Here is an 18,239-nt window from a genome sequence, read left to right as displayed (position 1 = left end):
CTCGACTCGTACTAACCACGATACATTATATATCAATAAAATAAAAATAAAAATAAACGTAATTAACGTTCAGTTTCTGTTGTGCGACGGGCTGCGGGCAGAAGCAGCCTACCCGGAAATGTAGTCTCTGGGTTGTTTGGCTCGTTTCTAACGCTTATTTTGTTACTCTTTGGGTATATTTGTACATTTCCACCTTCAGTCGATGCTTCATATCCATATGAGTGAAAAGGCCGGGGTGATCGGTTTATTTTTCAAACACAGTTCTTATATGAGGCGATCTAAAATCCCCCTATGGAGAGTACAATGCTTATAAAAAAATACATGAACCATGGCGCTCACTGCCCTCTACTGGTTGTAGAGGGCAGTGACGTCAGGACTTCGGTGCTCTATACAGCTCAAACCACACCAAGGGGTCGGGTCCAGACAAAATGGTCTACTTTAAGGTAGACCACACCAGTGCAATACAATATAAAGAAGGATAGAGACCGAACTGGAGCGTTAGCCCCGCCCCCCGCTATTCATTTCAGTGGAAGTTGCTCAGTGGTGTTTTGAAAGAACCTGGAGCCGGAAGTATAATTATAACTCAATGGCTCGAGCGAGCGGATGTTTAGCCCAGCCTAGCTAGGCTAGGCTTACGCACGTGACGTCATGAACGTCCGTCCACTTCCAATAAAGTGCTGCAATTCCACATTTCGCCAGTAGGTAGTGGCAGCTTCAACGTTGGATAGCCTTTACTGGGGGCTTTGTTGCACTACCTTAAATACTGTGTTGTGTCCCTTTAACCCATTTAGACCTGAGGACGAAATACATTTTTATTAACAGGTTATAAATTATTATAAAATTGGTACAGTAGGCCTATGCATTATTTTTCTTTAGAAACAAGGCCAACTAATTATAATAAGCAGACATGGCAACACTGCTGGTTGACTAATGGAGGAATGAAGGGAAAACAGCGCCCCCTAAAGTCACAGATCACTGAACTAAAGCTTAGAAGTCCATTTTCTCTGCTTGGTCTTTTTTCCACTACTCCTGCAAGACATTTTTCTATAAGCCATATCTCCAAAACTGGTGGGTCAAACTGAACAACCAATATGTCAATTTGAAGCTATGATTCCCTGCTTTCACATGACATGAAACGAAAATTCAAAAAAATCCAATGGCAGTCCTTCGATCAAATCTAGTCACAAATGCTTTCTAAATCCTGTATATGTTTCTATGTCAGTGGTTCTCAAACTATTTCATGTCAAGGACCTCCAGAATTATCTGTATTTGGCCGCGGAGCCTCATCTGAGAATATGCTTAAAACACCAAAAGGGGTTCCTGCCCAGAATGGATTAAGTACACGTTTCCACTTCTTCCATTGCTTACCGGGCGTGGCTCACTTCCTGTTGTCGTTTCTTCTTCTCCTGCAGTAAACGGAGGCTGGTCCTCCTGGACAGACTGGTCGTCCTGCAGCGTGCGCTGTGGGCGGGGCATGCAGAGGCGTTCGCGCACGTGCACGAACCCCGCCCCCCTCAACGGGGGGCTGTTCTGTGAGGGCGTGTCCACGCAGAAGAGCACCTGCAGCACTCTGTGTCCAGGTATGCATTTAACCTATTAACTCAGTGGTTTTTAACCCTTTTAACACTCCAATGATTTTTTTATTGAGCCGACAAAAAAGCCACTTCCTTGATCCGGGTCACAGTCAAAGAGCAAAGCGAGCTAAGATCGTCCCTACACCCTCGTTCACTTTGCATTCGACTCAGTTTCCCAGAAGCCCTTGCAAGCCGGCGGTTGGTTACAAAACGGCGATTTAAACACATAAAACGTCATGCCTGACGAAGACCCGAAGGGGTCGAAACGTTTTTATTGAAATAAAGTCTGGAGCTCAAAGACCTGGTGTGTGAAGTTCATCTCCTCTCACCTCGTACGTGTTTTGGTTCAGTGCCCGTAGAATGTTTAGAGATGTGCGTTGCTTCCCTATACGCTGGGTCCTATTTCTAATGTGATTATTATCTCATCCCTCGCTAAGGACTCCTTTAACCCATTCTGACCTGAGATCAGATTCTAAAAATGTCTTCTACATCCTGACAGTTTTCTGAAAAAGCTATGTTTCTATGTCAGTCGTTCTTAGAATTTTCAAAAATAGCAGACCTACAAGCTCGTAGCGCGCCACTCGGTGGCGCGCTATGAGCTTGTAGATCTGCTATTTTTCAATAGCTAAAGCATAACATAATGCTAACACCAAAAGGGGTTCCCGCCCAAAATGAGTTAAATTGTTAACTCATCCCTGGCTAAGGACTCCTTTAACGTCTTTTTAATTAAATCCCGCAACGCCAACGATGCCTTTAACGTGTTAATTAGCGCTCTAATTAATGATAAAACTATAACATTGGCTTACCGCTAATCAAAGCTCTCGTCGAGCGGCAGCTCCATGTTCCATTGCTTCCCCTTCAGCCTCAATTCATTGAAACAGAGCAAGGTGGTGGATGAGGCCTTTCTAGGCCTTTTTAAGAGTTTTCCATTTCAAATGGCGCTGGATAAATACAGCGACTGTGTTTAGTGGCTCAATATCTCTTCCCCGTAACCGCGCATCTAAAATATGAATGCTTCTAAAGACTCTTAGCGAGTGATTAATCCGATCGACGCGACAACCTTCGCCATCCATTGTTGTTGTCGGTAGAGGAGGAGGCCGTCTTCTTCTACAGAATGGTGGTGAACGGTGGCGGTTGCTGAACTATCGGCGCCCCCTGCTGGTGGGGGTTGAGTTAATATCCATGGTTGTCTGTCGTCTCCCCTCCCAGTGGACGGAGGGTGGGGTCCGTGGAGTGAGTGGACAGCGTGTGACTGTCTGTTGTCTCCTCTCTCAGTGGACGGAGGGTGGGGTCCGTGGAGTGAGTGGACAGCGTGTGACTGTCTGTTGTCTCCTCTCTCAGTGGACGGAGGGTGGGGTCCGTGGAGTTTGTGTTCAGCGTGTGACTGTCTGTTGTCTCCTCTCTCAGTGGACGGAGGTTGGGGTCCTTGGAGTGAGTGGACGGCGTGTGACGCGGCGTGTCAGAAGCAACGCGGCAGAGAGTGCTCGTCACCGCAGCCCAAACACGGAGGGCTTCCGTGTGACGGAGCGACGCAGGACCGCGACAACAACTGCACCGGGGGTCTCTGCACACACAGTGAGTTTAACCCAGTTTGTTTTAAGCATTATGTTGTACTTTACCTGTTGAAAAATAGCAGATCTACAAGCTCATAGCGCTACGAGCTTGTAGGTCTGCTATTTTTGAAAAATCCTGAAAATGTGGCCCAAATGTTTGAATATATTCTTTCAGAGTGAACATTTTTAACTCAAATCTTTGCTTCTGGGGGGGTCCCTGGAATTACATATTTTCAGGTGGGGGTTGGCGGCCAATTACATAGGTTTACATCATGATTTAGAAGACATTTCTAGAATCGTCCTCAGGTCAAAATGGGTTAACCTACTGTATAAGACCTGCTTCCAGCTCAGTGGCCTTGTGGTTAGAGTGGCCGCCCTGGGACTGGGAGGTCGGGGGTTCGATCCCCGGTCGGGTCATACCAAAGACCCTGTACATCATGTCCAGGGGGACACCACCCCCAACACACAAACAGAAAAGAAAACAAGAAAACACCATAGACTACCTTTGAGATATGCATGAAATAATAATAATAATAATATCTGGGATTTATATAGCACTTTTCATGACACTCAAAGACGCTTTACATGTGTTGGGGCCAGGGGGGGGGGGGGGGGACAACTTTATTAGGAAAAACAATTAAAAGAGTAAAACCAATAAAACATTGAATATAACAAGTTTAAAAACACATCAGCTTGGAAATTCTGAACAGGTGGGTTTTCAGTGCAGATTTGAAGGTAGGAAGTGAGAAATGGCTTATTAGCTATTACGCATGTCTGGGACATACAAAAGCAGGCATGGTCGATTTTATGCCCAGGGAGCCATTTTTATTGAAAGCGAATGGTTGGAACGGATTCAGCACCCCATTAAAATACCTTATTTACACACCTCACAAGCTGGTTCATATTGACCAACTTTAAAATGTCCTGCTTTTAGCCTCGGCCCTCCGGGTTCCCCCACTTTGATTGGCTCCCACAAAGTTTCCCAAGGGAGTTGGCTTGGAACAAATTGATATGTGATAGTAGACACCTTTATGAACACATCTGTGTAGAAAGCTAGTGGTAAGCACTTTTGTTTGTGCAAATTTTCCACAACCTGCATGAGGCCAATTTTACAAACTTCTAAATCAGTACTTCTCAATCTTTGTCGTGCCCAGGAAGGACCCCTATCTGAAAATGTTTTGTGGCAGGGACCCCCAGAAGAGTTTAGTAAAAAAAAAATTGTAATAATACAAATAAATCTAAATTATTTTTCAAAGAAAAATCATGAATTGACGTGCTGTGAGCTTATGTGTTATTTTTTAGAACCAATATTCTAAACCACTATTTTAAATCCTAAGAGTTTTATAAAGAATGTATGTTGCTATACTTTAACTCTAAAACGACACAGATGCTTTCCAGATTTGAATGGTTTAACCATTAAGACCATGACAGCTGCACCGGGGGTCTCTCTGTAGAGATCGAAGCTAATAAGTGCGTTATCTCTCCTGCTTTGGATGAAACTGGCAAGGCTACCCACCTGGAAATGTGTTTCCTGTTTATTAAAAAGCTTTTTACTGTGCAAACATTCTATATCAGAATATGGAGTTTTAACATTTCTGTTGCCGATCTGCAAGCTCACGACGACGCGTCGTGAGCTTGCAGATCTGCTATTTTCTGCAATAGCAATCCCCACCATACGGAGGCTGGGGTATTAAGTATAAAATTGTGTATTTTTATTTGCAGATGTAAAGCTGTTACACGATGTGACTCCACAGGGTGAGTTCTGTCTCCATCACTCAGTATTTTATAACAAACGTCATCATGCATTCTATAGATCTATTATTGCTGCTGTATGTTAATAAAAAACTTTATTTACATACCGTAGCACCTTTCAAAACTGCATTACAAAGTGCTTTACATAAACAAACAGCAAGATAAGCAGCAGAAAACATTTCAATGAACAACAAAATATAATAAGCAGCAGGAGGTTGGCAGTAAGAAGGCTAATCTATAAAAGTGCGTTTTCAAAAGAGATTTAAAAGAGGACACTGATTCAGCGTGCTTTATCTCTAAGGGCAGTGTGTTCCAAAGAGTAGGCGCTATGGTGCTTGAAAGCCAGGTCTCCTTTGGTCTTTAGCCGACAAGTTTGAGGATCAAGAAGCTCTTTGGTTGAGGATCTCAGGCAGCGGGTTGGGACACAGGGGGAGATTAGATCGGCGATGTAGGGTGGAGCGAGACCGGACCTGGCCTCGTATATGCCTATCATCATCTAAGCCTATCATCTTAGACTGCTAGCTAAAGTGAAACCATATCTCTCTCATAATGACCTGGAGAGGGTCATTGCAACTCACTCTATATCGGCATCGACCAGTCGTTGCTCAGGCGTTTACAGCTGATCCAAAACGCCGCTGCCCGTCTCCTCACTGGAACTAAGAAGCGAGAGCACATCACTCCTGTCCTAGACTCGCTTCACTGGCTCCCGGTTCGATTCCGCATTGACTTCAAGATTTTAATGTATGCTTTTAAAATTCGCAGTGGGTTAGCACCCTCATCCCTCACAGACCTCATTTCTTATTACAACCCACCAATAGGGCTTTGAGGTCGGGCCGACCAGCTAAAGCTGGATGTGATTGCGACCAACAAAAGGTCAAAGGGTGACAGGGCCTTTGCGGCAGCTGCCCCCCTTCCAGGCTCTGGAATACCTTGCCTCTTCACATCAGAGCTGCCCAGTCCATAATTGTCTCCACCAGGCCGAAGGCATGGGGAGAGAGTATGTTTTGCACTCCGTCCGTCCGTGTGTCCGTGTGTCCGTGTGTCCGTCCGTCCGTCCGTCCGTCCGTCTGTGAACAGCTAATCTCTGGCACCGTTGGCTTGATCGCAGCCATACTCAGCACACACACTCCCTAAATGCCAGAGCTGAACCTCTGCCCCAGTCTTCACATTGGCCTGTTATAGCGCCACCAGGAGGCCGCTTTGTGCAAAACAAATGTTTTGACAGTACACCTACAGATTTTGTCCAAACATCACGCAAATTGGTACACAGTCTCTCTAGAGCCATTCAACGAAATATTTCTTTCAGATTTTTCAGACTCCATCCTGATTGGCTAAGATTGGCTTCCAAAGTTCGCAGGAGTGCTCCGTTTCAAACAAAATGCTGCAAATCATGAACACATCGTGTGATTTCCGTGAAATTTTGCACGCACAATACCACTAGGCCGAGGAAGAAATGCCACTTGAATATTTTCAATTCAGCCTCATGGTGGCGCTATAACTGGCCGTTTTGTGTTTTTACCTCTAACTGCACCGATCTGTGTAAAACCTTGTATGCACACTCCCTAGAGGCCAAGGAAAAACCTTTGCCTGGAATTTTTCACATGTGCTCTTTATAGCGCCACCAGGAGGCCAACATATGTAAAACACATTTTCTAATATTACTCCTTCAGATTTCATCCAAACTTCACGCAAATCGGTACACCTGCTCTCCATAGTCATGTGATCATGTGATTTGTTTGATTTCTCATAATTATCCATCCTGATTGGCTACGATTGGCTTCTAAAGTTTTCAGGAGTACCCCGTTTTGTACAAATCGCCACAACTCCTCAACGCAGCGTCCGATTGCGGTGAAACTGTGCATGCCTATTCCCACTAGGCTGAGGAAGAAATGCCACTTGACAGTTTTCAAATCAGCCTCATGCTCACACACACACACACACACACACACACACACACACACACACACACACACACACACACACACTCCTATCCTCCTGGTGGAGACCTGTGCCCAGAAGGGCACTTTTTCTAGTTACCTTTAAATCTCTGCTTAAAACGCATCTATTCTCCTTAGCCTTTAGTGTCACTTGAGGTAGCCCTGCTCCCCTCCTTTGCGCAAATGTCTCCTTTGTTGTTTGTGCTTTTTGGACATTGTATTGATTCTTTTTCTACTTCAAATGCCTGCTTAAGTTTTAATGTTTTGATGTTTGTTTATATTGCACTGTTTGCTCTCTTGTTTTCTTTTAACCTGTACAGCACTTTGGTTGACCTGGTCATGATAAATGTGCTATATAAATAAAGTTGAGTTGAGTTGAGTTGAGTTGAGTTGAGTTGAGAGAAGGAGTTTGAAATGGATTCTGAAGGAGATTGGGAGCCAGTGTAGACGCTAAAACGGGGCTGATGTGGTCGAATTTCCCGGAGCCAGTTAACAGGCGAGCAGCAGCATTCTGTACTAATTGAAGACGATTAATAGATTTTTTTGTTCACTTATTCTTACCAAATGACTCATCCTCATTTTGCAGAATGTTTTCCTATTGATATTATTACACGGCTTGGTTGAAAGCTTCATTCTGATTGATCAATCGCTGAATTCAGCTGTGTGTTTATTTCTGTATAACGACCGTGTAGATCTAAAACGGAGCGCTGTCTAATCAAAGCCTCGGAGCACCTGGCTGCGCTGCTTGGAGACTGTGCTGTTGTATCCAACATGACAGCCATGTAAACACACACACCATGGCATTTAATCCATTTTGACCTGAGATCAGATTCTAAAAATGTCTTCTACATCCTGACAGTTTTCTGAAAAAGCTGTGTTTCTATGTCAGTCGTTCTTCGATTTTTCAAAAATAGCAGACCTACAAGCTCGTAGATCTGCTATTTTTCAATAGCTAAAGCACAACATGCGAACACCAAAAGGGGTTCCCGCCCAAAATGGGTTAACTAAACGTTGCTCTCAAGATCTCGTGTTTTTGAAAACATTTGAAGTGAAACATAGACGAGATGCAGTAACAGAAAATTGATTCTAATTGATCATCAACACTTGATGTTTTCCGAGGCGACCGTGTTTGCGCGTGGCGGACGGCCAGCGCAAGCGCAACACTTATGGAATAGGCTACTGTCATTGCCGTAAGCAAGAAACTACTTATTTTTGTTACTTTTGGGTCAATTTATTAATTTATTTATGAACTCATTTGGCAGCTAAATCTTGTTTCACGCCTGCTTTCTAATGGCGCTTGGCGCCGAGATCGCCTCTTCACGCCTATTTTAATATCAATTACAGTGATCAAGCGCGACATATTGAGAGCTTGTAGATCGGCTATTTTAAGCAAGTGTTAAAACAGTCAATAAGCCGGCATCAAGGCCCGCCAAAATACATTTCAGTCGACTAAAATCTTATGATAGACTAACACTAAAACATTCCAGGTGACTAGAATGTGACTAAAACTAAATGAAAACTATTCAGCTCTGTATATCTGTCTCTCTCTCTGTGTGTTTAGGTGTAGACAGCAGCACTGACGTAGCTCTGTACTCGGGCGTGGCTGCAGGCCTGGTCACGGTGGTGCTGCTCATCGTGGGCGTCACTCTGTACCGGAGGAGCCAGAGCCAGTACGGTGTCGACGTCATCCACTCCTCGGCTCTGGCCGGAGAGTTCCAGTCCTTCACCTTCAAGTCTTCTAGCCAAGGTGAGCTCGAGACACACACACACACACACACACACACACACACACACACACACACACACACACACACACACACACACACACCCCAACTGGAAAGGAAACCCAGGACTACAGTTTTGCATGAAATGAAATGAAATGAAATGAAATCTATATTTACCCAGGGTATCTGGGCTAAGCTCAAGAACTTGTTTCCAGCCAGGCCCTGCTCATAGAACACATTTCATCGTAGTGGTTGATGCCTTGTTCAAGGGCATTTCAGCGGTGGTAATTTTAACGTGTCGGACGGCTGGTTCGAACTGGGAACCTTCCGGTATCTAGACCGCGCCGCTATCCGTTCGGCCACCGCTAATGACTAGTGCAGTGGTTCCCAAATTTTTCCACGTCAAGGACCCCCAGATTGACACTAATTAGCCCCGCGGACCCCCATTAGCCCCGCGGACCCCCATTAGCCCCGCGGACCCCCATTAGCCCCGCGGACCCCCATTTGAAAAGATATGCCAGGCAGGTACCCCCCATAAGAGAAGATTTTGTACAAATTCCACATGTACACTCTCAGAGTTACAAACCCATAAGGGCCCACTTGGTTCCAAACTATCATTTAGCTGGGGACCCCCTGGAACTGCCTCAAGGACCCCTTGGAGGTCCTCGCCTCGGACCCCACTTTGAGAACCACTCCACTATCCTTATGCCTTATCTTATAGGCATTTTTCTCCATTTCAAAATAATAAAACATTCCTAATAAGATAATGGTATGAGTATGTTGGTATAAGGCCTTAACTGTATCTTCACTATGTGTCCTTCAGGGAATCCTCTGCTGATCAGCTCGTCCATGCATCCTGACCTGACGGCCTCTACGACCTACCCCAGCTCCATGTGCTTCCAGGAGTCCATGGAGAAGGCCCTGATGGCCGAACGCTCACTCCTTGACCCCTTACCTGACCTCAAGGTCAAAGGTGAGAGGAACAGATCCTTACTTCCCTCTCACGTGCGTCTTTTCCTAATTGGCCAAATTCCAATAACCCAAAATCGCGGCCACTCGCTCCCTCCTGCATGGTGGTGTTACTGTGAAATTGGTGACCTACTGAAATATGTGACAAATGACAATCGTGTGTAGACATCACATAATGTCAGTGTCCGAATGTAAATCGTTGCAGTTTGTTCTTTAGCAGAGTTCAACCTAGCGGTATTCAGGCCACGTATTTAAACTAAAGACTTCCATGTGAGTTCTGTGAAGTCCACAAGATGGTGACATATTTAGGCAGGTCACCAATTTCAACGTAACACCGCCTTGCTGGAGTGATCGAGGGTCAAATCTCGGCCAGAGTGGCCGAGATTTGGGGTATTAGAATTTGGTCAAAGCCAATTAACTTCCACACTCGCTCACTCCACTGGCGTCGACACACTCGCACATTAGTCCCGCCCTCCGAGCGAGGAGGAGAGGATTATGTCATGCGTGTCACTCATGTATATTTAGATGCTGCTGTATTTATCATATTTATATGTTCCGTTTGACGCATTCTCCAACACGAATGCACAACAAACAGCACGCTTGTTTAAATAAAGATCAATTCATGTGATTAATGCTTCTGTAGCTTTGATCACTATCAACAATATGGTATATGAGCAGAGATTTGAGTACACACACACACACGCGCACACACACGCACACGCACGCACACACACACACACACACACACACACACACACACACACACACACACACACACACACACAGGGGCGGCCTTAGGAATCTGGAGGCCCGTTTCAAGACCAAATATGAGGCCCCCATATACCTATGACATAATTATTTTGTTGATACAGCCGTATTGATACAAATAGTTTGACAGTTCAATATCCGCACGCAGCCATTACTACAATTAGACAATTAGCAACAACACCAACACCTCTCCTCATCCTGTCGTTCCTTCACAATTAAAGTGTTAACATTGTGGGAGAGAGAGAGAGGGCCAAGAGTGGCGGGGGTTGACTGACGCCTGACGTTCAGTTGGAGCTTGGAGCCCCCCCTGAGGGTGGAGGTTTGTTTCAATTGAAACTGGTGAAACATAGCTAAGGCCTCCTTTGCAACACACACACTTCAATTTACGTACGCGTGATGTCATCAATATCACCCTACTTTGTATAATTCCTCCTCTTCAGTCTTCAGTTCCAAATTTGCATTTCCACTTTGTTTACAATGTCCGCCATTGTTGATTTTCCATGCTGGCATGGAATGGAAACAAGCCTGGTTTTATCTAGCATCAGTATTATAATAATGACTCAAAGACAAAATAATTTGCATATCAGCGCCCCCACCTCAGGACATTGTGGTACTGCAGCTAGAACTGCTTCAGAAGCCAGAAAGAAATTCCATGGACTGGTTATATCAGAGTGGTGATTGAGGCTCAAACCATTAGAAATATGTTTGAGGGACATAAACAATATGATAATAAATATTAAAAAACATTTCTAAAATGAATGCTGTAGTTCCTTTAGAACCTGTAAAACGTGTGTCAGAGTCGGTCTAGGCTATTTCTAATGTTATGATGTGAATGTTTGTTTGTTTATTTCTTTACAAGCAGGTCAGGGTTCCTTCATGGGCTCTCTGGGCATGGCAGAGAGGGCAGAGTACCACCACCCCTCCCAAACCTTCATGGGCTCTCTGGGCGTGGCAGAGAGAGCAGAGTACCACCACCCCTCCCAAACCTACCCCCGACACCTGGCACCACACTACAGCTCCATGGGCATAGATGCCACCCCAGCACCAGACTACAGCAGGGTGGGGGTGGATGCCACCCTGGCACCAGACTATAACAGGATGGGCTTGGATGCCACCCTGGCACCAGACTACAGCAGGGTGGGGGTGGATGCCACCCTGGCACCAGACTATAACAGGATGGGCATAGATGCCACCCTGACACCAGACTACAGCAGGATGGGGGTTGATGCCACCCTGGCACCAGACTATAACAGGATGGGCATAGATGCCTCCCTGGCACAAGACTATAACAGGGTGGGCTTGGATGCCACCCTGGCACCAGACCGTAACAGGGTGGGCTTGGATGCCACCCTGGCACCAGACTATAACAGGATGGGCATAGATGCCTCCCTGGCACCAGACTATAACAGAATGGGCTTGGATACCACCCTGGCACCAGACTATAACAGGGTGGGCATAGATGCCACCCTGACACCAGACTATAACAGAATGGGCTTGGATGCCACCCTGGCACCAGACTACAGCTCGATGGGCATAGATGCCTCCCTGGCACCAGACCGTAACAGAATGGGCTTGGATGCCACGCTGGGCAGAAGAGAGAAGAGTGTCTTCACCCCCCAGGTCTCCTCCTCCTCCGCGGACCCCTTCACGGCGCCTCACCACAAAACAAGCGGGGGATTGGGCCACGCAGGAGGCAGGATGGCCACGCCCATCACGGGTGAGTCTGACGCTGAATGTATCCGTGACGTACGCATGGACACACGTCCCGCAAGTACCGGATTGTTGTCGTCATCTTACAACAAAGTATGAATCAGGCTTAAAGAGTAAAGACTGATGGTATTGATTTGTGGCCACAAATAGAACCACCGTGAGGCCTTCATTGGTTTACTGGGATTGTGCATGCAGAGTTTCACACTGATTAGTCCAGCTGTGTCCAGGATTAGCTGCTCGCAGACACACAGACACACGGACACACGGACACACAGACATCATCTTTGCCTCCCAGCCGTTCCGGCCTGGTGGAAATAACAAACTATTTAGGTCGGGTGCGTCAGTCACAAGCAATAGGCTACTGCCTCGAGGTACATGTTTGGTCTCCCACATAGAATGTATACAGCAGGAGCCAGACAGACAGGGGTGCAGGACACCATTTTTTTATTTGTTTTAAGTGGGAGACCAAATAGTTTCATAACCCCAGAAGGACATGCCCTGGGAGGGAGACGTCACTCTGCATGAAACGATTCCAGCAGTCATGACAAAATTATTCACACAGCTAGATCCGCTACTGGCGAGATGACTGCCAAGTGACTGATTAACCCATTCAGGCCTGACGTTGAATTTTTAAAAATGTCTTCTAAATCCTGACAGTTTTCTGAAATATCTATGTTTCAGTGGTGCTCAATATTTCATATCAAGGACCCCAGAAATGATGTGTAATTGGCCGCCGACCCCCATCTGAAAATATGTTGTTCCAGGGACCTCCCAGAAGCAAAGATTTGAATTAAAAACGTTCGCTCTGAAAGAATATATTCAAAGATTTGCGCCACATTTTCACGATTTTTCAAAAATAGCAGACCTACAAGCTCGTAGATCTGCTATTTTTCAATAGCTAAAAGTATAACATAAAACACCAAAAGGGGTTCCCGCCCAAAATGGGTTAAGGATCTAGCTTATAGCATATAAATATGTTAGTTACATTGTCTGATATTATGTTCTTATAATTAGGGGTGGCGGATAATCGATTCATATTTCTTACTGGATACACCTCAAACAGTTTAACATTATAAATCAATGCTCATGATTGATTGAACTGCAATAAACCTTAAACTGTAAGCAATTACTAGCGTGGCATTACTTGTACAACCAGACAGTGGGAGGGTCTGCCCTGAAACTGGGACGTTGGGGGTTCGATCCCCGACCGGGTCATATACCAAAGACTGTAAAAATGGGACCCAATGCCTCCTTGCTTGGCACTCAGCATCAATGGGTTGGATTGGGGGGTCAAATCAACTAATCAAATGATTCCCGAGCGCGGTACGGCTGCAGCTCACCGCTCCTTGTCTGCGGCTCACCACTCCAAGAGATGGGTCAAATGTGATGAATACATTTTACCGTGGTAACGTGTGTGACAAATCGTACGACTTTTGACTTTATTAGCACTTCTGTTTTTTTGGGTTTTTTTAGACAACCGCACAAGCACCACAAACTTCAGTGGAAGAGGAGGAAGACGAGGAGGGGTAGGAGGAGGAGGAAGTGGGCGCTTCGCTCCACACCATCCATACGACCGGGAGGCGTACCGGCTACGGGACGGGTCCCACACGGGCCCACAGAGTGGACGCAGCACCGGGCCCACACAGGACCGCGGCACCGGGCCCACACAGTGAACCAGCCGCGCTGGGACATATACATGTAGCAGGTACGGCCCACACAGTGAACCAGCCGCCCTGGGACATATACATGTAGCAGGTACGGCCCACACAGTGAACCAGCCGCCCTGGGACATATACATGTAGCAGGTACGGCCCACACAGTGAACCAGCCGCGCTGGGACATATAGCAGGTACGGTACAAAAGGGCTGTCACGATTACACAATATTACACGATAGGGTGTTCTTTACCGTCATTAATGCACGCCCAACTTGCATCGTTCCCAAGTAGGCCGGTGGCCGACGTGGCACAGGTCTATAGCTAGTCAACAATAATGCCTGTTTAAACATTATTTACAAAAAAAGTAATGTGGAAAAACCTTTTTAGGATGGGAACAAAAGACGACGGGAATTCAACTTTACAAAGGAGGAGAACCAGGCAGAACAACAACAACAACAACAACTTGGTGGCTAGGATGGCTGAGGAGGGATCAAAGACGCCACAGTGATTTGGGGTAAGGATCATTATATTCAAGAGCAGTGTTGATTTTGTCGACTAAAACTAAGACGACTACCTTTTTTCACTGACGAAAACTACATGGAAACTATATGAAAACTAAGCTATGATGACTAAAACTAAGACTAAATATACTGATAATTTCGTCAACAAATACAAATCCCCCGCGGGGGGATATGATATTTAGTCGGCTAAAACTAGACTAAACACTAAAACATTCCAGGTGACTAAAATGTGACTAAAACTAAATGAAAGCTATTCAAGAGACTGACTAAAACTAAAATCAAAATGTGCTGCCAAAAACAACACTGCAAGAGGCTTCCCGGCGACGGCGGCTCAGGGGTAGAGTGGCTGGATGGAAACCACAAGGTTCCCAGTTCGAACCCTGTGGGCTCCCCCAGAGTTAGTGTCGAAGTGTCCTTGAGCAAGACACTGAACCCCTAATTGCTCCTGATGTGCTGGTTGGTGACTTGCATGGTTTCCGCCGCCATCGGTGTATGAATGTGTGAATGTAATGTACAATCTATGTAAAGCGCCTTGGATAAAGACGCTATATAAATGCACCATTTACCATTTGCCAACTCAATAATCCAGTATACTACAGTCCATTTATGTCAAACCTCCTGGAAATATGCACTGTGAGCCTAAACAACTACTTGACAACGGCATGCTAAAGAAGAAAAATGGATTACTGATGAGGAATATTACTTTTATTGCCAAAAAATATCTAATGTAATCCTGCGCTCTACACTCCCGCCGCCAACCTGGGGAGAGCAACGCACTGACCTCATGCTTCCTTCAATGCAAGCCGCTTCTTTTCACCTGACAGGGGGCAGTTTCCCCGGCCGGACGTAGAGCGTGGAAGGAACACGTTATTCCAACCAGTTCCTTTCCCCTCCATCAGGCGCCCCTGCCGGCCAGGGGGAGGTAGTTTTAGAGACCAGGATTACTGCATGTTTTTGTGAGGGTACCTACCGACACGGGGAGAACATGTGAGGGTACCTAGTACCCTAGGGGACACGGGGAGAACATGTGAGGGTACCTACCCTAGGGGACACGGGGAGAACATGTGAGGGTACCTACCCTAGGGGACACGGGGAGAACATGTGAGGGTACCTACCCTAGAGGACACGGGGAGAACATGTGAGGGTACCTACCCTAGAGGACACGGGGAGAACATGTGAGGGTACCTACCCTAGGGGACACGGGGAGAACATGTGAGGGTACCTAGTACCCTAGGGGACACAGGGAGAACATGTGAGGGTACCTAGTACCCTAGGGGACACGGGGAGAACATGTGAGGGTACCTAGTACCCTAGGGGACACGGGGAGAACATGTGAGGGTACCTAGTACCCTAGGGGACACGGGGAGAACATGTGAGGGTACCTAGTACCCTAGGGGACACAGGGAGAACATGTGAGGGTACCTACCCTAGAGGACACGGGGAGAACATGTGAGGGTACCTAGTACCCTAGGGGACACGGGGAGAACATGTGAGGGTACCTAGTACCCTAGGGGACACAGGGAGAACATGTGAGGGTACCTACCCTAGAGGACACGGGGAGAACATGTGAGGGTACCTAGTACCCTAGGGGACACGGGGAGAACATGTGAGGGTACCTAGTACCCTAGGGGACACGGGGAGAACATGTGAGGGTACCTAGTACCCTAGGGGACACGGGGAGAACATGTGAGGGGACCTAGTACCCTAGGGGACACGGAACATGTAAACACACAGAAAGGCCCCTTTGCCAACCACTCTATACACAAACATTGATCACAGGCAGGGCCTTGAAGCACTATTAAAGACACTATATTACAGCTAAGATCTGAGGACAGCACGCCCCCTAGTGACTTCATTGTGTCACTGTCTGACAGAATGTACACTCAGATGAGATGTCTTTCTATTTCAGGATCAACGCTACAGACCAGAACAAAGGGACGGCCATGGATGCAGCCTATTCCCCTCGCTAGTATTCAGGACTCTATGGGAGGAACAATTATTCTACTCGTCTATTCATCTACTCCACTAATGACTACCTTTGAATGAGCTTGGAATATACAGTAGCACACCAGAAATTAATCTTCGCCACGTAAGGACGGTGACAATTAAAGGATGCCAATGGAAATATACACACACAGATTTGTCTTTTGGAAAAGTAGTCACATTTGGACAGTTTGAGAGACTAAGGAGAGACTAAGGAGAATGATGTGACTCTGATCAAGTCAAACAAACCAACATGTGACGTACCAGAGGTTTACACGGAGGGGTTCTGGAAGTGGCACGCTGACTGAACCATGCTTACGCCAAAGCTGAATCTTTAGAAAGGAAAAGTCTCTTTCAAAAAAAAAAAGGTGCCCGTCCTTCCACACATCCGGACAGGTTTATTTTACAACCCAGCGCAGTACATTTGCCCGTGATATCAAGCACGGTGGAGTGACCCTGATTTAAAACCTGTGTGTCCTGATTCCCTGTCTTATTTATTTCTCTTTCAGACGTGCCCCCACTCTCAAGGACAAGCTTGGATTAATTGATCTAGTATATAGCGAGCCAGACTGTTGCCTCCCACAATTTTCAAATGCTTCCGTCGTACAGTCTAGACTATAGAGCAAAGACAAATATCAGAGGACAATACAGCCTCCTCCCCGCTTCTGTTTTGTCTTTACAGTCACACAAATGTGTCCTAACATTATGTAGTATACAGATTAGAATGCGGGATGTGATTGTTTTCACATTAGACGCACTAAGCACAGACTCCGAGACAGATTTAGCTGAGCATAAAGTGCGGATTGGGAATCTCAATAGCAGACAACACTAGACAAGACAGCTGGACACACAAATCAAAATACATTTAAATAAATCATGGTAATTGAGGTCATTCCCAGATACGTTAAGAGGTGAATCAGCTTTTTTTTATCACAGTTTTACAAGTAAAACAAAGTGGGCGAAATTTGTTTTTTGTGCATCGTTCTCTCTCTAGGTCGTCCTCTTGATAGTTCCCATCTTATTGTTTCAAGAAAACAAAGAAAGGGAAGACCCCCCTCCCCCCCTAGTAAACTGTTTCAGATATTTCGAAGCTTGTTCCACAAACAGCACACTCGTAGGGTCTTTCTGGGCTTATTTACAAACATTCATACACCGATGGCTGGCGGAGGAAACCATGCAAGGCACCAACCTGCTCATCGGGAGCAAGGTGTTCATCAGGGGGTTCACTGTCTTGCTCAAGGAGGAGGACACTTGGACACTAACTCTGGGGGAGCCCACAGGGATCGAACCGGGGAAACTCACGTTCCCATCCGACCTCTCTACCGGCCACTCTAGCCCTGAGCCACTTGTTACATTGATTGATTTCTCCCCATTTCTCGAATTAATGAGCTACTTCAGCCAGTTTGTTGTCATGCTATCAATGCTATGTGGATCCTATAATGTAGAACTACAGATGCTATGTGGATCCTAGAACTACAGATCCCATGTGGATCCTAGAACTACAGATCCCATGTGGATCCTAGAACTACAGATGCTATGCGGATCCTAGAACTACAGATGCTATGTGGATCCTAGAACTACAGATTATATGTGGATCCTAGAACTACAGATGCTATGTGGATCCTAGAACTACAGATGCTTTGTGGATCCTAGAACTACAGATCCCATGTGGATCCTAGAACTACAGATGCTATGTGGATCCTAGAACTACAGATGCTTTGTGGATCCTAGAACTACAGATCCCATGTGGATCCTAGAACTACAGATCCCATGTGGATCCTAGAACTACAGATCCCATGTGGATCCTAGAACTACAGATGCTATGTGGATCCTAGAACTACAGATGCTATGTGGATCCTAGAACTACAGATGCTATGTGGATCCTAGAACTACAGATGCTATGTGGATCCTATAGAACTACAGATTCTATGTGGATCCTAGAACTACAGATGCTATGTGGATCCTAGAACTACAGATGCTATGTGAATCCTAGAACTACAGATTATATGTGGATCCTAGAACTACAGATGCTATGTGGATCCTAGAACTACAGATGCTATGTGGATCCTAGAACTACAGATGCTATGTGGAT

The 18,239-nt window shown here is 46.0% G+C and overlaps 1 protein-coding gene across 2 annotated transcripts in view; it reads left to right on the top strand.

Moving 5' to 3' along the window:
* The window catches only part of LOC306914553 (netrin receptor UNC5D-like), a 191,650-nt gene extending 173,985 nt beyond the window's left edge, over positions 1-17,665 (top strand). The window contains exons 6-14 of one of the 2 annotated variants that reach the window (XM_079491636.1): positions 1,413-1,580; positions 2,982-3,149; positions 4,850-4,882; positions 8,378-8,563; positions 9,364-9,513; positions 11,140-11,994; positions 13,461-13,692; positions 14,031-14,157; positions 16,074-17,665. In XM_079491636.1, coding sequence (XP_079347762.1) covers positions 1,413-1,580; positions 2,982-3,149; positions 4,850-4,882; positions 8,378-8,563; positions 9,364-9,513; positions 11,140-11,994; positions 13,461-13,660 — 1,760 coding nt within the window. In that variant the 3' untranslated portion in view covers positions 13,661-13,692; positions 14,031-14,157; positions 16,074-17,665. Of the gene's footprint in view, positions 1-1,412; positions 1,581-2,981; positions 3,150-4,849; positions 4,883-8,377; positions 8,564-9,363; positions 9,514-11,136; positions 11,995-13,460; positions 13,693-14,030; positions 14,158-16,073 lie in introns of both variants that reach the window. The other variant, XM_079491635.1, reaches the window with a different exon arrangement.
* Positions 17,666-18,239: the final 574 nt, after the last annotated feature.

This window comes from Electrona antarctica (genome assembly GCF_951216825.1).
Source record: "Electrona antarctica genome assembly, chromosome: 21".
Lineage (NCBI taxonomy): Eukaryota > Metazoa > Chordata > Actinopteri > Myctophiformes > Myctophidae > Electrona > Electrona antarctica.
This window is presented reverse-complemented; position numbering and strand designations above follow the sequence as displayed.